Source organism: Rissa tridactyla, chromosome 1 (assembly GCF_028500815.1).
Source record: "Rissa tridactyla isolate bRisTri1 chromosome 1, bRisTri1.patW.cur.20221130, whole genome shotgun sequence".
Classification (NCBI taxonomy): Eukaryota; Metazoa; Chordata; class Aves; order Charadriiformes; family Laridae; genus Rissa; species Rissa tridactyla.
This window is the reverse complement of record NC_071466.1, coordinates 132,851,070-132,872,496: the sequence shown is the minus strand read 5'-3', so window position 1 is coordinate 132,872,496 and position 21,427 is coordinate 132,851,070. Positions and strand designations below refer to the sequence as shown.

Sequence of the window (21,427 nt, the reverse complement as noted above, 5' to 3'; positions counted from 1 at the left end):
ATATAATCCCTTGACCAAGTCTGGGACTAGGACTGGATCCAGCCACACCTGGACTCCTCTCTAAGAGGGAGTTCAGAAAGCAAGGGGGTCCTTTCTCAACCTCATGACTCAAAGGCAGCATCTCCTTGACAGTTCTGTCTGACCCGGTCCTCTAGGCAGTAAGTAACCAAGTGTGCCTTGCTACAGGATCTCGTTCAGACACTGAGGATACGAGTATTGACACCAGACTGCCACATCTTTTGAGGTATAATGGAAAGCACATTAGCAACTTCACGTGCTGGTTGTCTCGGGACCTGCGGATGGATTTCATCAGGTCCCACTTTCTTTAAATATTGAACGTGGTGTCAATTAAAACCACAGAATTGTGGTAAGTACAGCAGGACTGCTGTAATTATACCTTTATTTTTTATTAGCTCTAATTGGCTGACGGTCAAATGACACGGTCTGCTTGGTGGCCAGCTGTTTTTATTACTTAGTGATAAGTCTTGAAGAACCATTGAACTTGAACAGAGCCTTAAAAATAGAAATCTCACCTTGCAAATCCTTTGGAACTGAGTTATAGCCCTGAAGTGACTGTATACTCTCATAGCCTTAAAAGCTGTGCATATGTCGTGGTGGGAATTGATTGGAGAAACTTACCTATGTTGCTGAAAGGTGGCAAAAATCTGTGCAGCATCATCTGTTTTACAGTTATTTGGATCTACAACTGTGGGGACAAATTCTCCTTTTAAGCCAGTTGTGTGATAGAAACTTCTGCCAGCGTGTATAGAGTTGGCATCAATACTCTGGAAATTTAAGCTTGTGTTGTATTTCTGTAGAAACGAGAGGTGGTAATGAGAATTAATCACTGTCCTCCTCTGTCCATCCAGATGTTTGCTCAGCTTTAGTGGGAAAACTTCTTCGCTTAAGGAGATTCTGTGAAAAATGACCTGTGAAATGGATGTGATGCATGCGCAGATTATTTTTTTTCTTTGCAGTAGCCCAGCTTAGCATTTGTTATGAGAAAACTATGTAAAAAATACCCCAAACCCCAACATAGCCCTACTTTTCAGTTGAATATAAGGCCGAGCAACTAGATTTATACAGATGTGTGTATGAAAAACTTCTGACACCATCAGAAGACTTCTAAGTCCCAAACATCCCCTCTTCGGGTGTTTGCGGCTTGTATACAGGAGGTTGCAATAAGAAGTTGACTTCCTCTATTTAGTTTGCTGTGAGCACATGTTATGGTTTGAGAAAACCCACAACAATTTGTTGTCATTTAGACAATTATTCTATCACCCAGCGACCCCTCCCCACATGAGGAAACATGAGGGTTGGAATATATATAGATTTAATAGGATAAGACTAAATAATTAGCAATAATACTAAAGAACCAGTATTAATCCCGATACCAATATAAGATATACAAGGATTACACTCAGCCAATTCCATCAGCGGGAAGCTGTGCACTCCCAGCCGTGGACAGCAAATGTCGGACACTGCGAGCGCTGTGGCTTCGGGAGGAAGGGAAGGGCTCAGGGGTCCGGCAGCGGGGCAAGGAGTTTCTCTGGGCTGCCGCCATCAAGGGAGAGAGACACTACGCAGCAAACTTTCTAACTTATATCGAATGTGTTGTTCATGGTATGAAATAATCCTGTTGGCCAGCCTGGGTCAATGCCCAGGCCTCGCTCCTCCTCATCCCTGCACGTGGCAAGGCTTGAAAACACTGAGACCTTGAATCCCGCATAACCTAGCTGGCTATAAAGTAAGTATTTTCACAAATTCAGACACTAGAGTCTTCCAAAAGCAGAGTTTTCCCCAGCATTAGAAGAGAAATGAGTCCTGTGTCGCTCAACCCAGGACAGCACAGAGGGCTATCTCTTACCGTACATGGCAAATCACGTGGATCAGGGGCTGTTTGAATGTTGCTGTTGAAGTTGGTGGAAGATTAAGGTGAGCACCTGGAATTGCGTGCCACGCTTTGGGGCCTGGGGAAGGAGAAAATGGTTTTGCTATTTTTTGAGTACTTAAGATGCGTCTGTCGAGTGGGAGTTTTTGTGATGGTATGTAAATGGCATTGGTAAGATCTGTGGGCCATACTAAATGCAGGCAGGTAAAACCTCTGTGTCTAGTGATCCCTGTCCATTCTCAGATTGTGCCTAGTCTGTGATTTGATCTGCTTCAAGTTTACTGCTGAGGTAGTCACAAAATTACTGGGCTGCTTGCCGTCATCTGTGAATAAAATAATGGACCCCAGAAATACCAGGATTTCATCCTCTTCCTGATTGTACCTTTATTCCTGCGGGTAAAGGCACTTGAACAAGAAGCCCAACTGATGGCCCCATGCAGGGTCTGGATGTCCTGCAGGTGGCTTTCCCCTCTACTGGGGGGCTTTCCCATTGCTTGGAAATGGTGAATACAGGTGGGCAGATCCTTGTTCCTTGGAATATCCTCTCACGTCTATGCTTCTAATTTCCTTCTATGAAATAAAGAGGTGTGTTTTTTCTGGCACTCAGTGTTGTTGTCTTCTGCAGCCTGTAAGCACGCCAGACTGATGAAAGAGGTAATCTCTTTACAGAATTATTTTAAAGACAGAATTTGGTTGCCGTGAAGCAGAGTGAGGGGAAAAGGCTCTTTACTGGTACCATAGGCTCAGCATAGGCTGGGATACGATACCCTTGTGCTGCTGAGGTTCGGGTTTTGTATTAATCCTAGTTGATGTCCAGTGTCAGAAACCTTTTGAAATCAGGGCGGGTAGCTCTTCAAATGGTGCTGACCACGTGTCATTTCACCCAGGCACAATTACGTGTCTTGTCACTGGGAAACCATAAGACTGACCTACTGACTTAGCTTTCACAGTCATTTCTACAGAGCTGACTTCATTTCTGGTTTAAAAATAACTCATAAATACATAACCCTGGGGCTTTGGTTTGGTGTGGGGTTTTTTTGTTTGCTTTGTTTTGTTACTGTATTGGTGTTTTTACTGACTGTAGCTTCTATGTCTTAAATTTGCTTATACAGGACCAGACAGTAGTGGGGGGATCTCATCAGCATCCTATTGCAAGGGAGTTAGTGAGATCTGCGTCCTGGTGAGTGGAGAAGTTCATAAAACATCCTGGCTTAGCACTGGTGCTGCATGGCTGTTGGAGGGTGGGAAATCCCGCAACAACGACCTTATCAGTAGCATGCCGTTATCTTGATGTGTATGTGTACTGTTGAGTTTAGGGCCCTTAACAGCCCCAGTTTCTCAATCTCAGGTCCTTTGTATCAAGAACAGGCCCTGAAGTTAGATATGAAGTACTTGTTTACCAGCTGTTGCATCCCTTGTCATCCGTGAGGAGGGTCGGTAGGCTGGTTAGGCCGCCGGTAGGTCTGTGTTACACAGTCACCGCTGCTGTGGCCATGAACAGGCTTGTTTCTAGTGAATTCCCCGTGCTGATTCCAGCAGAAATGCCCGTTGCCTGTGTGCAGCTCATATTCGCATTTCACCCCCTTCCATGTTCCCAGCCCTAGGGACCAAAAAATTGCCTGGTCTGCTGCTGTTTCTCTGTCCTAGCTCTGGGGCAACATTCCTCCTGTTTGCTGGAGAGGGGGATGGCAGGAATACCGAAGGCAAGTATTTTTTCTGTGGTGTTGAGTGTTGTCTCTCCCTTACCAGGTAGGGCTGCTGACAGTTGGTAGCCTTTCTGCAGTCTGTTGTGTGTGTTTTGAGCTTTGCACATTCATTCTGGTCATGAATATGACTGTGTATGTCATGCATCTGTGACTGTAACTGCAAAATGAATACTTCTGACTATATATTCTGCACGTTACATATTTCAGCAGTGTGTGAAATATAAGAAACCTTGAAATTAGAACAGCTCTTGTGCGCACACAACTACTGTAGTGAGAGGGATTGTACCTTGTCTTCCAGGAAATTGGCACTGGAGTTGCAATAAAAATGTAAATGGCACTGCGTATTCATTTGTTATTGTAATTGCCTGGATGCAACTCTAGGATTGGTAGGAAAGAAGCAGAAATAACTTACTTGCAGTTATTTACCTGAACCTAGGATTTAATTTTTTCCTCTTCTGGGTCTGGTGTTTACCTTGGCACCTTTCTGGTCAGGCAGAGGGAAGTAAAGTCCCTGAAAGTAAAATGCAAGCTGCTTCTGCTTCCCACTTCGAAGCATATTGAGACAGCACAATTTTATCCTGAACCTGCACCAAGGAAATTACTGCATGCTTTTTTCTGATTTTGAATAGTGTTGGGAAATACTGGGTGTGACTTTGATCCATTTCCTCAGTGCACAGAGCAGTCATCTGCACATGGGTGGAGAGGCGAGAGGCTCTCGTTTCAGCCCAAACCAACTGTTCTAAGATGTGGGTGGCTGGAGGCTGTTTGCTTTTCTTATGGGCATGGAGACTACATGCACTTAAGATGTTAAAGTGTTTTTCTTGGCTAGTAGTAATATTATCAGTGTTTTACATCGCTTTTTCCCCCATTTTCCCCATTTCTCTCCTCCTCCAGTTCAGTAATGGTAGGTTCCATATGTTACATGTCACATGATTCCATGACACATGTATATGTATATATATGAGGTGCCTGGTGACTCTGCTCAGGCTGTGCTGAACTTCCCTCTTCAGAAGCACCCAGCGTTTCAGAGAAGTCTCCTGCCACTATGATGCCTGGGGGCTTAACTGAGCCTGAGCCTGCTACTCCCGAAGTCCAGCGTATCGCTAACGAGGTGAGTTGCGACTTCTCTAAAGATGAAGTCTCTGTGTGCAAAGGGCCGAGTCCTGAAGCTTGCGTAAAGGCTGGGAGAGCAGGTGGTGATAGTGAACCAGTGTTTAAACTGAAGAAGCTGATGGTGAACACGGGAGCCCCCTGATTGCCAGTAAGTATTTCCTCAGCATTCTGCATAGGCAGTGTACTGGTAAGCCCAAGACAAACCACTTCTCTGTCTCATCTGATTCTTACTATTCCAGCACTGAGGTCGCTCATTTTAAGTGAAAGGTCGTGAATTGGAGGGGAAAAGATTGTGCCTGGTAGAATTAATTCTTCAGTGAAGGACATGGATAGGAGAAACCCCGTGGTCATATGCACTAAAAAAAGATACCTAGAGGACAAGGCTGTGGACAAACGGCATGTTCTGTGCTGGCATCTAGTGTTTTCTAGAGTCACAGCTTGATGCAGGAGCTGATGGTGCGCCAGTGGGGCAGGGAGAGGCTGGCACAAGGCAGGCAGGGTGAGTCCAGTTGCTCTGGTGGGTGGTTCCAGGCAGCGGTCCTGTCCTGGAAGCAGCTGTGTGAGCAACACCTCTGGAGGTGCTCTAACGCTCTGCAGTGCAGCAGCTCTTAAAAGAGCGTGAAGTGCATCCTGAGGAGCCGGAGGGGGAACAACACGGCATGGGAAAGGTCCTTTTTTTGTCTCCCATCTTGTGTTCCCACCCTCCCAGCCAGTCTCCTTCATCCTCCCAGCTCTGAAAGGTGAGCTTTTCCCCTTTGGCAACCACACAAAGCGTAACTTATGCCCTCCTTGAGGAAACAAAAGAAGGAGGTAGTTGTGCTGAACACGTTGGCCAACACTGCTGCACGCTCCTGTGTGTGCAGGGCTCCCAGCTCCATCCTTTGCTGTGCCACTGAGGACAGAGTTTGCCCCGGCGCCATTCCGCAGCTCCTGTGAGCTTGCAGGCTAAGACCAGGCAATGATGAAGCCAGACGAAGGTGAGCTGGGCTCTGCGTGCAGAGGGGCAGAGCCACCAGGAGAGATCTGTAAATAGGCTGTGTGGGCTGGTGTCAGAGTCCAGTCCATGGAGGGTATAATGGTTAATAGCGTATTTACTTCTTGGAAGATATTTGATGTTACATGAGGTTTCTGATTTAGCAGAGTGATACAAATGTGCTGGTAACACAATATAGATGTAAGTTACTCTTAGGAAAATAAAGCAATTGCAATACACAGTTCAATCACAATACCAATGTGACCTCCATTACTGGTCTCTATAATGTGCTCACCGTCGTGATGGTGGGCATCGTCAGTCACCAAGAAGGAGTATGTGGGTTGGAGCCAGCTCAAGCCTGCTGTTTTCTTTGAAATTCTTTTGTTTGTTATTTAGGTTTTGCAGTCCGTGTTGGGCAGAACCACGTATTCACTCCCCCCGTGCTGGTCTGTCTTACTCAGGGAGGCGTTCACCTTCTTTTAATGAACTCAGGGAGTTACGCCACCAGTGGATCCACTCAGCTGACATATCTGTTTATCTAATACAAACACCCTCTGTTCCCCTTTGTGTTGAGATAAAGTCAGCTTCTTTGCAAAAGCTGTGGTCAGTCACACCCTGTGTTATTTTCTGCTCATCGCCCTTGCCCAGCTCCTCTGAGCCTTCTTCCATTGTAGGGCTTTCTTGGCCAGTCACCGTGGGGGTTGCCAGAGTTGGGCACGTGTACGTGGGGGAGGGCTGGAGTATGTGATAACGGGTTAGTCAGGGGGGAGATAATGTTGCTGCAGAACAGAAAGAGAGAAGGATTATCAAAAAATGAGTTGGGGGACAGTGATTGAATTACTCCGGAGTGGTATCGCTGTCCCTCCTGTGCTGGCACAAGTGGCTGAAGGAGCAGCACTTGCAGAGCTCAGAAATTCCCTTTTACCTACGGAGGGGAGAGCCTGGGCAAGGACTTGCGGCATCTTTGTGTATTTGCAGTCCTTGTTTCCTCGTGTAAGAGAGGGAAGGGGATGATTCCTGCCAGCTGGGGGGCTGTGAAATTTGCCTAATGACTCTGTGAATCACAGTAGCATCATTTAGGTTGGGAAAGACCTTTAAGATGATCGAGTCCAACCGAACTGATGCACCCCACGGTGCCTGCCGTGACGCAGCGCTCCCTGAAGGGCCTCCTTTAAACGCTGCTGACAGCGTAGCGCGCCAGATACCAAGCCGTGTTTTTAATGCTAGGCTGTGTTCACGGGCGATCGAAAGAACCTGCCCTATCGCATTGTGCGTCAGCGATGAAACCACAGTGCTGAGCTCTCAGTGAGCAAGCATGGGCTTAAAATGATGGGAATGCTCGTTTCAGGCCGAGCTAGTGCTCACCACGTACAGGGCAAATATGGAATCTGAAATGTAAACTGCATGTGAATATGAGTCTGAAATGTACAGATTTTCTGTTTGATTCCTGAAGAGGACTGATCTTAATTTTGGTATTCTTCCATTCTCAGTACCTTCAGGGAAATGAAAACACATTATTCTTCGCTCTTTATTTGCTGCATGGTGAAATTTTTGCCTTGTGCTGGGCACAAGAGAGAGAGAACTCTCCCTGCTCCTTTTCCTTTGAAAAAGCTCATGCTCCACTGCAGAGACTTTGCTGTAGTTGGTTCTCTATGGAAAATATTCTTGTGGAGACGCAGCTTACACTGGGGCAATCCGGCTCTGCTTCCAGCCAGATAGCAGTGTCACCCTTTGATGATGCAATTCTGTGGGATTTTATGCTTTGCTAAGCAGAGAAGCAACTCGTATGACTGGAATGAAGCTGTGAAGAGCATCCGCAGCCCTTGGGATGGCCAAGGTCTGTCTGCTCTTGGGATGTTCCTCAGGTACTTTCTGGGACCTGCCTGTGCTAGGCAGGAATGCCATGGGAGCGGCAGCCATCTGTAGGTGGATGTGCTGAGGAAGCCAATTAATTCTGTGCATTTCTGCAAAACGGGTGGGTGATGAGAAGCATTTATGTGCCAGAACAGGCTGCCGAGTGACGCTGCGCTGCTCTGCCTGACTTCTGGAATGCCTCTGCCCTGCATCGGGCCATCGGTTCAGGCTGTGTGTGCAGAGGAGCGGCTGTCACCCAGCCTGCAAAACATCGTTTCTGCTTTCTAGATGTCAGAAATAAGTTTCCGGGTTACATTGCCTTTCTGTAGGCAATTCATGTCATCAGATGCAAATGACTGTAGTAAAACACTATTACACTGGTACGTAAATCGTGATGCCTCAGACACCTGGCCAGCCTTCCACTGCTGCTCACAGCTGCCTCCGTCTCTACCCCCTGCCCTTTCAGCCTAGTAATTATAGGAACATTTCACCTCCGAGAGGACAGTAGCACTGTAATTGCTGCCGAACTTAAAAGCAGCCCCACATTTTCTGTACGTTTTCTACATCTACCTGAGCTGTGAGTGTGAATGCTGTCAGCACGGACCATTGTTTCTTCTGGAACTGCATTTCCTGCAGCTGCTACGTAGTGAAGGACTGATGATGTTTCTGCAGCTCTGGACTTGATTCTGGCTCACAATCTACAGGTCGTACTTTCATTTTGGGGGATGGAAGTACGTAGTGTAGTCCTGTACCTTTGTAACTGTCAGACTTGCTCGTATGTTACATGGTTCTAGGTGTTTAAGGAAGTATTTAGTTTGAATTACATCTTTAGCTGCGGGGCTTCTACCAGCACTAGAATAACTTTCAGGAACTACTTCATCAGGTGGTTGTCTCGATACTCTCAAATAACCGTGTTTATTGCAAGTCCTTAAAGAAAAACGTTAAAGAGATCGAGTGCAGCTCTGAGGCTGTGAAACACAAGAGGGGTCCCCAGCCTCCCAGGCTGACCGGCATGGGTGTGGGTGTTCCAGGCGAGGGGGGCTGTCTTGCCCTGCTATGTAACAGTGTGGTTGACGTGGGGTGTACCCTGGTAGAGAGCGGGGCTTCGTTCCTTTCTCCTTCGACAAAGAATTAAAAGGGCAGCGGGGAGTCGTTTCCCTGTACCAAGCAGGAGAGAGTTTAGCTGGACAGCTTTCGGGGCAGGGGGACATCACCTAGGATTTGAAAGAATGCCGGAGGCAATGCTAGGAAAGAGGGCTGGAGGTTTTGGTGTAAATTTAATTGTTTTGGGGGGGGTTCTGGGTTTATTTCATTAAGGGTGTGTATCTGAAGAGGTAAAAATTGGAGTGGTAGGTGTGAAAGAAAAGCTTAAAATATGAACCTGCCAACCATTTTTCCCTTTCTCTTTACAGGTGAAGCCTCAATTTGAAAGCAAGGAAAACAGAAGATATGGCACCTTTAATGCCATAATATACAGGACTCAGGTGGTTGCTGGGACAAACTACTTTATAAAGGTTTGTATATATTATAGGAGGGAGTGCTTTGTAGTTAAACAATCTAGGTGACTCGTGCAGTGGCTTCTAGCAAGAAAGAGAAGCAGATGCAGTAGAAAACCACCTAATGTGACTAGCAGAGTTAGGGACTACCTCCAGATGCTTACAAAATTCCTTTTTGGCACTAGTGTAGAACAGAAATATAAAAAAACCCCAACTTCTAAAACATGCCTTGTGCTTCTTCAGATGTGAATGATAACTTAGAATCATAGAATTGTCTGGGTTGGGAGGGACCTTTAAGATCATCAAGTCCAACCATTAACCTAACATTGCTGAAACCACCACTAAACCATGTCCCTAAGAACCATGTCACCCCTCAGCAGCTTTGTTGCTCTTCTCCGGACACACTGCAGCATCTCAATGTCTTTCTTGTAGTGACGGGCCCAAAACTGAACACAGTATTTGATGTGGGGCCTCACCAGTGCTGAGTACAGGGTGGCAATCACTTCCCTAGTCCTGCTGGCCACACTATTTCTGATAGAAGCCAGGATGCTGTTGGCCTTCTTGGCCACCTGGGCACACTGCTGGCTCATGTTCAGCCGGCTGTTGACCAACACCCCCAGGTCCATTTCTGCCGGGCAGCTCTCCAGCCACTCTTCCCCAAGCCTGTAGGGCTGCAAGGGGTTGTTGTGACCCAAGTGCAGGACCCGGCACTTGGCCTTCCTTATACCACTGGCCTCAGCCCATCGATCCAGCCTCTCCAGATCCCTCTGTAGAGCCTTCCTTCCCTCAAGCAGATTGACACCCTCACCCAACTTGGTATTGTCTGAAGACTTACTGAGGATACACTCAATCCCCTCGTCCAGATCATTGATAAAGATATTAAGCAGAACCAGCTCCAGTACCAAGCCCTGGGGAACACCACTTGTGACCAGCCGCCAACTAGATGTAACTCCATTCACCACAACTCTTTGGGCCTGGCCATCCAGTTTTTAACCCAGCAAAAAGTACACCTGTCCAGGCCATGAGCAGCCAGTTTCTCCAGGAGAATGCTGTGGGAAACGGTGTCAAAGGCTTTACTGCGGTCCAGGTAGACAACATCCACAGCTTCTCTCTCTTCCTCTAAGCAGGTCACCTCATAATAGAAGGCAATCAGGTTTGTCAAGCAGGACCTGCCTTTCATGAACCCGTGCTGACTGGGCCTGATCACCTGGTTGTCCTGCATGTGCCATGTAATGGCACTCAGGATGATCTGTTCCATGATCTTCCCCAACACTGAGGTCAGACTGACAGGCCTGTAGTTCCCCAGATCCTCCTTCTGGCCCTTTCTGTGGATGAGTGTCACATTTGCTAACCTCCAGTCAACTGGGACCTCTCCGGTTAGCCAGGACTGATGATAAATGATGGAGGGTGGCTTGGTGAGCACTTCCGCCGGCTCCCTCAGTACCTTGGGTGGATCCCATCCAGCCCAATAGACTTGTGTGTGTCTAAGTGCTGTAGCAGGTCACTCAACATTTCCCCTTTGATTATGGGGGCTTCATCCTGCTCCCTGACTGTCTTCTAGCTCAGGGGTCTGGGTACTCAGGGAACAACTGGTCCTACTATTAAAGATTGAGGCAAAGGCGGCATTAAGTACCTCAGCCTTTTCCTAGTTTTGCATGCAAGTGCATATGTTGATGTTTTGGTTCTGCCAAAACAAATGTTGATGTTTGGTTTTGTTTCTGGTAGCGCCTACCTTCTAGTACTTTCTGTATTTTAAAAACCCCTTTTTCTGTTGTGGAGGAAAGATGGGTAATGCTTAATTTGGAGCCCTCTGGTAGCACTATTCATCCTCGACTAGAAAACCATACCCATAAGCCTGGTCAGACATGCTCCCTTGACAAGGGTCAGAATCTTATTAAAGAAATTGGCAGGTAGGTTTTGGGGGATAGCAATTCTGCAGAGAGACATTAGGAGCATTTGCTCCACGCTTCTCATATTTAGTTGATCCCAGGAAGGACAGACACAGCCAAAGCCGCTTCTTTCTCAGGTCCTTCCTTAAAACAACTCTGAACAGTAATTTCCGCTCTGTGGGCACCAGGGGATTGTTCCGACAGACTACCTATTATATGGCAAGTCTGAGTCTTACATGAACCATGTTCATCCCTCCCTTGCTCCTGGGAGAGGTGCTTTCACTTTGTGGGCAAGGTAGTGAGTAACGGAGAGGAGCGATTTAGAGGCAGGCTGCAGGAAAGCCGCAAGTCACGCTCAGTTGCATTTCTTCCCCTGGTGCCACCCTGTGGCTGACCCAGGCAAAGTCAGATACTTGCCTGCTGTCCGGCTAAGCCTCATGGCCCAACTACTGGGAAATGAAGACTGACACGTTATCGAAATTGGAAGAAATCCATTCAGAACACTGAAAACTGAGGATTTGTCTCTACTTTCCCAGTCTTGCAAGTGACAGGAAACACCTATTCATCATAGCACTAAGTGGAATGAGCTCCGTCACAAGAGTCATTCTTTTATACGTCAGAATTTTCCACATCATTAGTATTTTACCAACAGCAAACATGGTGCCCCGTCGCAGCCACCAGAAAGCACGTAAAAACCTCTGAGAGTCTAAGGCGTTAAATTTTCCCTTAATACTATATCCCTCACACAGTGAGAGTTTAGCACCTGTTGTGCTTGAGTCTGTATGTACAAAATTACACACAACTCTGTAACGAGTCTTTACGTGAGGACTTTCTGGAGGGGAAGGTGAGTTTATTCATAAAAGTGTTTCAGCCACTCTCATTCACTCCCACCAGGAGTGGGAGGCACCAGGATGGGTTAAGATGTCTGTTCAGGCACTGATGTGTTTGCCATAATTCTGAAGACAAGGGATCCTGCCTTTCACGTTGTCATTGCTTCTTTGGACAATGTGCTGGTTTTGGATAGATCTTTCTGTACCTTCTAGGACCTGACACTCTCTCTGCATCTCTGCCTCACCCCTGAGTCATTAAGATTTACTCACTATCTCTTGTCTCCTATCCTTGGGTGTCCTGAGAAGCTGTAAGCTGATGTGCTGGGATCCTGATGACCTAAATAGGATGCCATCAAACCCTTTCTCCTTTTGTGCCTTCTGGTACTTCCACACCCAAGAAGTCCTTCTCGTTTTCCAATCAGTTCTCTTCAGGTGTAGACAGCTTCTGCTACCAGTTACTATCCAGACTAGGCTTAAGAGTTGTTGAAGTAAAAATGGAGAGACACCTCAAATTAAGCTCCTGAGCAAAGAGGTATGTAAAGAGCATCCTTCTGTTTGAACCCACTTCGCCCATGATCCTCACTCTCCCACCATTTTGGTTTCTAGGTCCAAGTTTCTGATGCCGAGTATGTCCACTTAAGGGTGTTTCAGAGCCTTCCTCATGAGAATCAAGGTCCCAGACTTGATGGTTATCAGACTGGCAAAACCAAAGACGATCCTCTGACCTACTTCTGAGAGACGATGAGGAATGGCACCTCACTTCTGAAGTTGCATCCGTAACTGCATAAAAATAAAATGTTTGGAAAGCTATTTGTTGATCTGCTGCGTGTCATGTGTACGTCTGCTGCCTGGCTAACACTTAAGTAGGCTCTGAAATACTACAGAAGGCTGTTTCTGCCACCTGAAGCACTACAGGTGTAAGGCAGAGTACGCCCCTTTCAGCTTCTCTTCCCAAAGGACCTCGAATTCCTGAAGGCAAGTCCTACCAGTAAAGGCCGAGACAAAGGCAGCATTGAGTGCCTCAGCTTCTTCGGTGTCCTCTGTCAGCAGGTGCCCTGCTCCACTGAGCACTGAGGACCCACGTTTTCCTTAGTGTTCTTTTGCTGCTGATATACCTGCAGAAGCCTTTCTTGTAGCCTTTCATATCCCTCACCAGTTTAACGTATTTCTAATTAAAACACAGAATAAACATAAGGTTACCTGGCATATGAAAAACACTCATGGAAAAAAAACCCTCTGAGCAAGATAATAACCAATACTGAAAACAAGTAAAGAGAGTCTGTGAAACACCAGTCAAGTATGCCATCTCAATTCAAGAGAAATATTTATTAGTGCAGAAATGCTTGTCCAACTTAAGTTCCTTTCCAGGACTTTTCCTTAGGACTGAGAAAACAATCAAGTTGGGTTTTTTTTATTTTTTAACTCATACACCCTCTACTGGACATTATATCCCACTGCTGCAAGAGGATAAACACGATTGCAAGGGAATGGTTGTTTCAAAAGACTATAATCCTCCTCTTTCTCCTGCCTTCCAAATTTCTTCAGCTCAAGTCTCTCTTCAGGTCTTTGCCAATAAAATACATAGTACACATATATTCAGAGTTGCGAAAGAGCACAGAAAAGATTCTGGTTTTCCTCTTGGTCCTTGCTGTAAATACATGAGTGCTAGTGTCACTCCCCTTTCAATTTCCAGAACAAGGAAGTCCACAAACAGGACTCAGCCACAGTATTCCCGTTAAGTTGCACTGAAGTCAGTGCAGCTACTTGGGTTTGCATTAGCGTAGGCAAAAGGAGAGCTGTGTAACTCTAAAATTTAGATATTGCACAGGAAGGGGATGCCATAAAAGAAATTGTTTTTTTCCAGCATTAAGTTTAAAAAAAAAGACACTTCCTTTTTTCCTTTGTTGGCACAGCAATCAACATTTTGCAGCCTATAGAAAATGCATACAAGAAACCATTAGGAAAATGCACAAGGTAAGTGTGCTAGAAAAAAGCCAGTTCATCATGCTTAGTCTTGCTGCTCTGGTAACTGTGGAGACTCAGCGGCTTATTCTCGTGAGGAAGGCTTCTGAACACCCGCAGGTGCATGAACTCATCATTGCCAACATGGACCTGCAAAGCATGAAAACCAGTGAGTTCCACGGAGTAACAGCAGCCTTCAGCAGGAGGGATGGTGTAGACTGGCATGTTTTGAGGATGAAGAAGAGGACGGGTGGTAAGAAAAACCATCACCTCAAAAGGTTTTAAACCAGACTGGGGGTCTTGACTTCATGGAAATATCACCTCATCTTTCCATGCTTGTTAGTACTCCCTGAGTGCCTGAGATAGATAGGGAATTTACGGGTAGGGAACTGGAGTTGCAGAGAAGTGATTAATATATTGCACACATGCAAAATGCTCTAATCTTATCTGGCACAACAAGCACTTAAATGCTTTGATCACTGTTGCTTGCTTTTTGTGTCTGGCATCACTACAGGCAGAGTCAGAGCAGGTTTGATACTTTACTGTATCTTTACACATCTTGACTTCACATAATGCAATGTTAGTGCTCAACATCACAGATGTGTAATTACCCCCAAGACCAAGTTTCACAAAGTAACTGAAAAGTGGAAGTCATGAAAATAGAGAAGTACTGTTATCTCCATTTATAGACAGGCAGGGAGAGCAGCTGGGAGGAGCGGGGTGTGGATTTATTTGTTTATTTTTAATGTACAGATTTTCTTCTCATTAAGGCCAAATCTTAAGCATCCCTCTGTAGGTAAGTAAAGAAAAAAACCCACCATTCCAAATATTATACGTACAAATTTTTTAAAAAAAATAAGTGTCCTCTACCTTGATGAAGTAGTTTGTTCCAGCAACCACCTGAGTTTTAAACTCCACTGCAGTGAAGACATCAAATGTTTTCCCTTCTTTTTCTTCTATCTGAGGTTTCACCTTAAGGAAACAATAGGTTATTCAAGACTGATGCAAGATTCAAGTATTTAGGACTTACGGCCCACACTATCAGGTCACTGCTGCTGAATTCCCAGAGACAGAGTTCCTGCTTTTCCAAGTTACGAGAAGATCAAAATGAATAATGTTAAGTTTTGTGTTAAAGTAAGACCAGAATTCTAGACAGGCAGCAAAGCCAAGACAGCGGTATGATTCAGTCGCTGCAGACTGACACCAAGTCTGGAGCCTCCAACAGAGAACTGTGTGGGTATTCTAAAAGATTTATTTTGACAAATGAGTTCCTCTACTGACGTCTCAGCTTCCCTTTCTGTCCTGTATATTTAAAAATAAATGTGAAGGTGTTCGGTATCTACATGCACAAGACTATAGGCTTTTTTAAATAGAAGTTTTTAAAATACATCATTCTTACAACACGAAAAAGGAATGTCTTCAGCATTAGCTCCCTTCTCAAGTTCAAAACAAGTTATTACAGACCCAGCATCACAGAACAGACAGACAGACATCCAAAAATGGAGCTTCGAAAGCAAACTACCCAAGTCTGAGGTTTTACAACACTTACTTGACAGTTCTTCCAGCATGTCTGCTGGAATCTAGAATGTTTTCAAACTGCAAATATTTTCCAAAAAATAACTGAACCATAAAGGCTTCTGAGTTACCATGCCAACTTCCAGAGTGTAAAACCACTGCTCACGCAGTCAGAATAACTTGCCCAATACCCCACAGGGAGGCATGAACTCATATGAGTTGCAGCTCTTATTTCCCACACTTGACTCTCTAGAACATTGTGGCTAGAATTCTTGGCTACGAAAGCAGATTTCAGGCTTTGTTTACAAGGGCAATATGAATTAGTCTTGGGAGTCCTCGCTGTAAGCTCTGTCCTACCCAGGCGGCCTTACCTCCTCCACTGCATCATTATGTAGCCCCTTCTCCACTCCCAGAGCAACACTACCACCAGGGAGTAGATTTTCTCTTTCCAGCGATATGGTGTATTTCCCCTTCTTCCTAAATTCAAGGGGAATGAAGACATTTGCTACCCTGCCCGAACCCCACCTGCTTCCTTAGGGGAAAACAAGTGCCTATTTGCCACTGCTCAGGTGCTTTAGGTGAAGTAGGAATAGGAACAATTCCTGCAACACGCTATGTTCTCCCACCTTTCCAGCACCAAGAAGGTGCAGGACCAAACTCTGGTGCCTTTCCCAGACAGCTGATCAGTGACCATCCTGCTCCTGGGGGCCATGACCATATTGTACATCATCTCTCATATTTCAGTTGGAAGGGACCTTCAACGATCATCTAGTCCAACACTTTTGTATGTATTTTTTTTGCCATACGGAAATCAAAGTGCCCTGAACAACTTTGCATTCTGAGATGCAAGGAAGGGCACAGCCCCAGAAAGTACAGCGATTCAGTCCTTCCTCCTCTCCTTACCCTGAGTCAGAGAATGGAGCAAATGATTTCATTTTCCATCACTAGAGCTACTATTAGAAATTTTAAGAAGTGGGGGAGAGGGCAGACATAAACATCCCACTGACCCTGTCCCGTCCCGTGCTCCCTTAGCAATCCCTAGGCGTTGTGCAAGGTGGGTTTCACAGGTCTCGAAATCGCCCTGGCTCAGCACATCTTGTACCTCCACCAGGAAGCTGAACACTGGTCTCCGTGACTGTGGACAGCTCAGAGTCACAGGCAGCTGCCAGCTTGTCAGGGTGTTACCGCAGCATTTGTCACAGCACATGATGTGACAGCACAGATGACAAATGGGCATCCTGATTCAGCGTGGAGAGGGAGAGCCCAGAGAGAGAGAGACTCTCTGAAAGACCTGGTATCAGCCCACCCTGCTAGTTCATGATCACTGTCATTAGCATTTGGAATACCGTGTCTAGTTTTGGGCCCCCAATACAAGAAAGATGTCAATAAATTGTAGAGAGCTCAGTAGAGGGCCACCAAGAGGTCATACGGCTGGAGCGCTCGTGCTGTGAGAGGAGGAAGAAAATGAGCTTGCTCAACCTGGAGAAGAGAAGGCTTTGAGGAAAACTTTCCGGTACCTACAAGAAGCCAGGCTCTTTACATTGGGACAGAAGAATGATACCCAATGGTCATAAATGGAAATTGGAGGTTCAGACTGGATGTGAGGAAAATCTTTTTCTCTGAGGGCGCTCCTGCAGTACAGCAGGCTGCCCAGAGAAACTACAGTTTCCACCCTCGGAGGTTTTCAAGACTTGACTGGACAAAGCCGGGAGCAGCCTGGGGTGGTTGACCCTGTGCTCGCCAGGTGGTGCAGTCCCTTCCCACCCAAAAAATCTGAGATTCAATCACGGGGCTGAAAATTATCATGCCCCGAAAGCTCTTCACTGTTCTGCATGGCCTGTTTGCTTACTCACAGAGCACTTACTAACAAGCAGATGGTTCAAAATCAGCCTGACCAATCTCTGCCACAGCTGCCAGCGAGAAGCCAAGGGCTGAACAGGCCGGGGTGGAAATCCTTGCCATGGAGAAGCAGTTCCTATGGGACTTCTATGCCAGAGACACCGTTGGAGGGAAGCTGTCCTGCTCTGTCTCACGCTGTACCTGCTCTGGGCAGTACTTGTGAATCTTAACAACGTTCGGTCACTGCTATGATTCTTACGAAACAATACAATGGAAGCAAGAACTGGAAAAGCAGGAACAGAAACTGTATTTATAGCAAGCAACCTGGCAGGCTCTAACAAATCTCCACAAAGATTTGATTTTAAGCAAACAAAGTAATTTTAGAAGTTTACCTTGATTTAAGAAAACTGATGTTTCCTTCACAGTCTATATCCAGATACAAATATGACTGCATGGGCCAATTTCAGTTTTGGGTTTTTCCATGTATATTACATAAAATAAAGTAATTTAAGCTGGCAGTCAAAATAAGCTGGACAATCTTTGAAATATCTAGGTGATTTAAATGAAAATGCCAGATTTTTAGTTAATTCCACTCATGTCTAAATCCAAATGGGTTTTGTTTTTACTCTTCATTTTATATTTGGACTACCAAAAACCACTGCAGTCTGCCATGGAATGGAAATTCAGGATTTTAAACAAATCTAGTTTTCAGTCCATGTGCAACATTAATTGCAAACTCACATTATCTTTAACGTGACGTGTAGTCTTTTTGGATCAAAATAGTAATTGTGACTCTCAGCAATTCTCAGTAATGTAGTCATTACCGCAAACTCAGTTTAGTGCTTAGGAGATCCACATTTTTTTTTTTTAAATGCAAAATCATCAGATTCTACAAGCTAACTGTTAATTTCAACGACTGCTCTGCCTTTGGGTGCTTTGTACATGTTTAGAAACTGCTGCAGCTTGAGGAACAAATCTAGACAATGACAAAAAGCCTAAGAAGCTGGAGCTTGTCCTTCATCTTTCTTCACTGGCTTGACACACCCTAGCTGATAAAACCAAAATGCAGAAGGAACCTGAGGTTCCTCGATGACAGAAAGATCTCGTGCTTTGAAAGAAGAGCGTAGTGGTACATAGCCATTTTTAGAGCAAAATCATGCACTCCACTAACATGGGCAATAATTTAAGTTACTGCAAGTAGTATCAGGATTTGGAGTTGGCAGTGAGCTGAGTTCTCCTTCGGGGTACAGCAGAAAACCCAACCCAAACCAAAAAACCTGGCTACAAGGTTTAGTCTTTAGTGTAGAATCATAGAATGGTTTGGGTTGGAAGGGACCTTAAAGATCACCCAGTTCCAACCCCCCTGCCATGGGCAGGGACACCTCCCACTAGACCAGGCTGCCCAAAGCCCCATCCAGCCTGGCCTTGAACACTTCCAGGGATGGGGCATCCACAGCTTCCCTGGGCAACCTCTTCCAGTGTCTCACCACCCTCACAGTAAAGTATTTCTTCCTAATATCTAATCTAAATCTAAGCTCTCTCAGTTAAAAACCCTTTTAAGAACTACTTGTGCTCCTTCACCAGGCTCAAGAAGAAAACGGACCTTTTGCGGCTGGGATGTAGATGGGTTGCCTGGTGGCCCTGCGCCGACAGGCAGCACATCACCTGCAGAGCCAGGGACAGAGCTGGACGCACCGTGGCCGCCCCTGACCTCTCTAAATCTCTCTTTTAAAATCCCGAACCTGCTCTGCCGGGAGTCGATAATAACTACGCAGGGCCAAGCAGGCGCAGGCAGGGCTCCAGAGAACCAGCGACCGCTCACCGCGCTTCCGCGGCCTGTCAGTTTTCCTCCTTTTAAGCTGAGGGGGGAGGAACGGCGCCTGCCCCCTCGGCTGTGTAGAGCGACGGCCACCCCCAGGCCCTCAGCCACCCTCTGCACCGGGACGGGTCCCCGGCGCTGCGCTCAAACCTACGGCCTGTCCATGCGTCCCCCCGGCGGCCCGGCCCGCAGGCAAAGCCGGCTGCCGCCCGCCCAAGCCGGCAGGCTCCGACCGCCAACAGGCCCGGCGGGAGAAGCCCCGGGAGACCCGCCGCACCGCCCTGCCCCGCCCCGCCCCGGGTGCGCCCAGCGCCCCGCCGCCAGGCCCTTGTGGGGTCCGGCGGTCCCCTCACGGAACTTCCCCCCCGGCGCCGCGCGGCGGGGCCCAACTCACCTCGTCCGCTATCTGCTGCGTCTCGTCGGTGGCGGGCCGCGCCGCCGAGGTGCCCCCGCACAACATGGTGGCAGCCGCTCCGTGCCGCTCCCAGCCGCGCCGCTCCCGTCTTCCCGCTCAGGAGGGGCAGGGCCTGCCGGCGGGGCGGGACCGGGGCCGGGCCTGGGGCTCCAACCTGCGTTTGGGCCTTCCGAAGCGGGAGGCGGCGGGCGGGACCGGCCGGCCCCTGTCAGGCCGGCGGGGGCGGGAGGCGGGGATGGCCCCGGGGGCGCGGCTGGGCCGGGGCGGGGATGTTTAGCGTTTGGTACGACAGAGCGGGCGGGCCCGGCTGCGCGGGCTTGGCGGAGAGCCTCCCGACCCGCGGTATGCTAGAAAAGATGGAAGCGGGGTGTGGGGGGGGAAAAGCTAAAAGCAAGAGTTGCCATAAAAAGCTGCCTCCACTAAAAGGCTGCGGCCTGTCCGCGGCGGGTGGCACCTCTGTGAGTCATCCAGCCTTTGGGAAACCCCCTGGTGAGACTTCAGGTCTTTAGCTAAATTTCCCTCCCCCCACCAGTTTAAACATCCAGATTCCTTGGAAAACCACCACCAACAACAACCTACCTTCCTACCGCCCTTGCCAGCATCCCTTGGTACGTTTGGTAAATATAACCCTAAACTGAACATCAGCCAGATACTGCATACTGAATGGACCTCCTGTGCTGGTAGGGAGGGCATGGTGAGAAGAATGAAACAGGGTGGGGAAGAACTATTTCTTTTCCCCTGGTATCACCTCCCTCCTCTGTGGGGAGGAAATAAACGCTCCTCCGCTGGGGCCATGGCCGGGCAGAGCTCTGCTGGGGGTGTGAGCAGAGCGGGGGTGAAGGATCAGGCCCCTCACTGGGTGGGTTCCCTGCCCATCAGACAACTTTTCCAACGGAAATCCCACCACAGAGCTGATACACTCTTTGCTCCTGTCCCCACTGCTGCTGCTTCTCTACCGGATGGTTCAGCAAACGCCACATTGGCCCGTGCTTTCCAGGACGTTTTTCAGCCACGGTGGCAGGGTGGGACGGGACAGCCATTCACATGGGCAACTTCTGGTGGGACATGCCAGTGGAGGTTCTCAGGCTTGAGCTTTCAACAGACGGTGTTACCCAACTTGTCTTCATCAGTGTCGTCTTGTGTGACAGACAGACAGGCTTTCGGATGGGTGTCTGAGCAAACTTCCTCTTCTCCTGGACCTGGCAGGATGAGAACATGCACCCTCCTCCCTGAATGGGAAAAAAGGGCTTGGTTGCAAATCACCTTCAGGAGGGGGGTCCTTTCTCACTGAACTCCCCTTCCAGCTGCGTCTGCATCACTAGGGCGTGTGGAGCTTCAGCCTTAGAGCTCAGGGTACAGGTGCAGTGAGGGTGGGGAGGGAGATCCCCAGCAAATTGTTGCTATAAAATTATGGCAGCTGTTGGAGCCTCATTTGATGTACTTTAAAAAGGTAGAATGTATTTTAGGAGGTAGACTCTCTCACTTAGCAAGAGGAAAGAGCTGTAAAAAGGCTACGAGGCTTTGTGAAACCGGACGCTTTGTATAAACAATACATGCCTTGCTAATGAATTTACCCTTGGAGAAGAACAGAGGGTTGATAACAAGGGAACATCCCTCCGCAGAAGGCGCTGAAACTGGCTGAAACCCGGACAGCCGCTGAATGAAGCATAAAGTCAACAAAGATCTGCAGTAACTGGGGAAAGGAACAGGCAGCAGTGGGAGATCGCGACCACTGACTCAGAGCGTGAACAGAACTACACCACCTCCCCCCACCCCCGTACTGGTGCACGCGCACATCAATTAAAAGACATACGCGAGAGACTGTACTAACCAAAAGAAATTGTTAAGATAAAGTACTAATCAATAATTATGATTCAGGGTGTGTATTTCAGTGTTTTGAACTGCATGAATATTCCCAGGAGCACGTACTCCGGCGTGCTCGCTTTGTGGATTACCACCTAGCACCCATCTCTGCAGAAATGATTTAAATAAATACCACTGCTCTGTGTGTCTATTGGTGTCTTGCACACCGGGTAAATGACCCCGCTTTGGGACAACATCATCATACGCCAGGGTACAAATTCCTTTTAGGTAAAGAACAAAAACCACCTGAAGAATGGAAACC

At 47.4% G+C, this 21,427-nt stretch overlaps 2 protein-coding genes across 2 annotated transcripts; one reads left to right on the top strand and one right to left on the bottom strand.

The window, feature by feature from the left end:
* Window positions 1-4,386: 4,386 nt before the first annotated feature.
* On the top strand, window positions 4,387-12,562 carry LOC128904411 (cystatin-A-like). The gene is made up of 4 exons (XM_054188717.1): window positions 4,387-4,501; window positions 4,608-4,708; window positions 8,950-9,051; window positions 12,359-12,562. The coding sequence occupies exons 1-4, from the start codon at window positions 4,402-4,404 to the stop codon at window positions 12,485-12,487; spliced, it is 432 nt and encodes a 143-aa protein (XP_054044692.1). The 5' UTR covers window positions 4,387-4,401; the 3' UTR covers window positions 12,488-12,562.
* A 497-nt stretch (window positions 12,563-13,059) lies between these two features.
* On the bottom strand, window positions 13,060-19,515 carry LOC128904418 (cystatin-B-like). The gene is made up of 3 exons (XM_054188731.1): window positions 19,282-19,515; window positions 14,585-14,686; window positions 13,060-13,864 (listed from the first exon to the last, which is right to left on the bottom strand). Exons 1-3 carry the CDS (start codon window positions 19,345-19,347, stop codon window positions 13,736-13,738), a joined length of 297 nt encoding a protein of 98 aa, XP_054044706.1. The 5' UTR covers window positions 19,348-19,515; the 3' UTR covers window positions 13,060-13,735.
* Window positions 19,516-21,427: the final 1,912 nt, after the last annotated feature.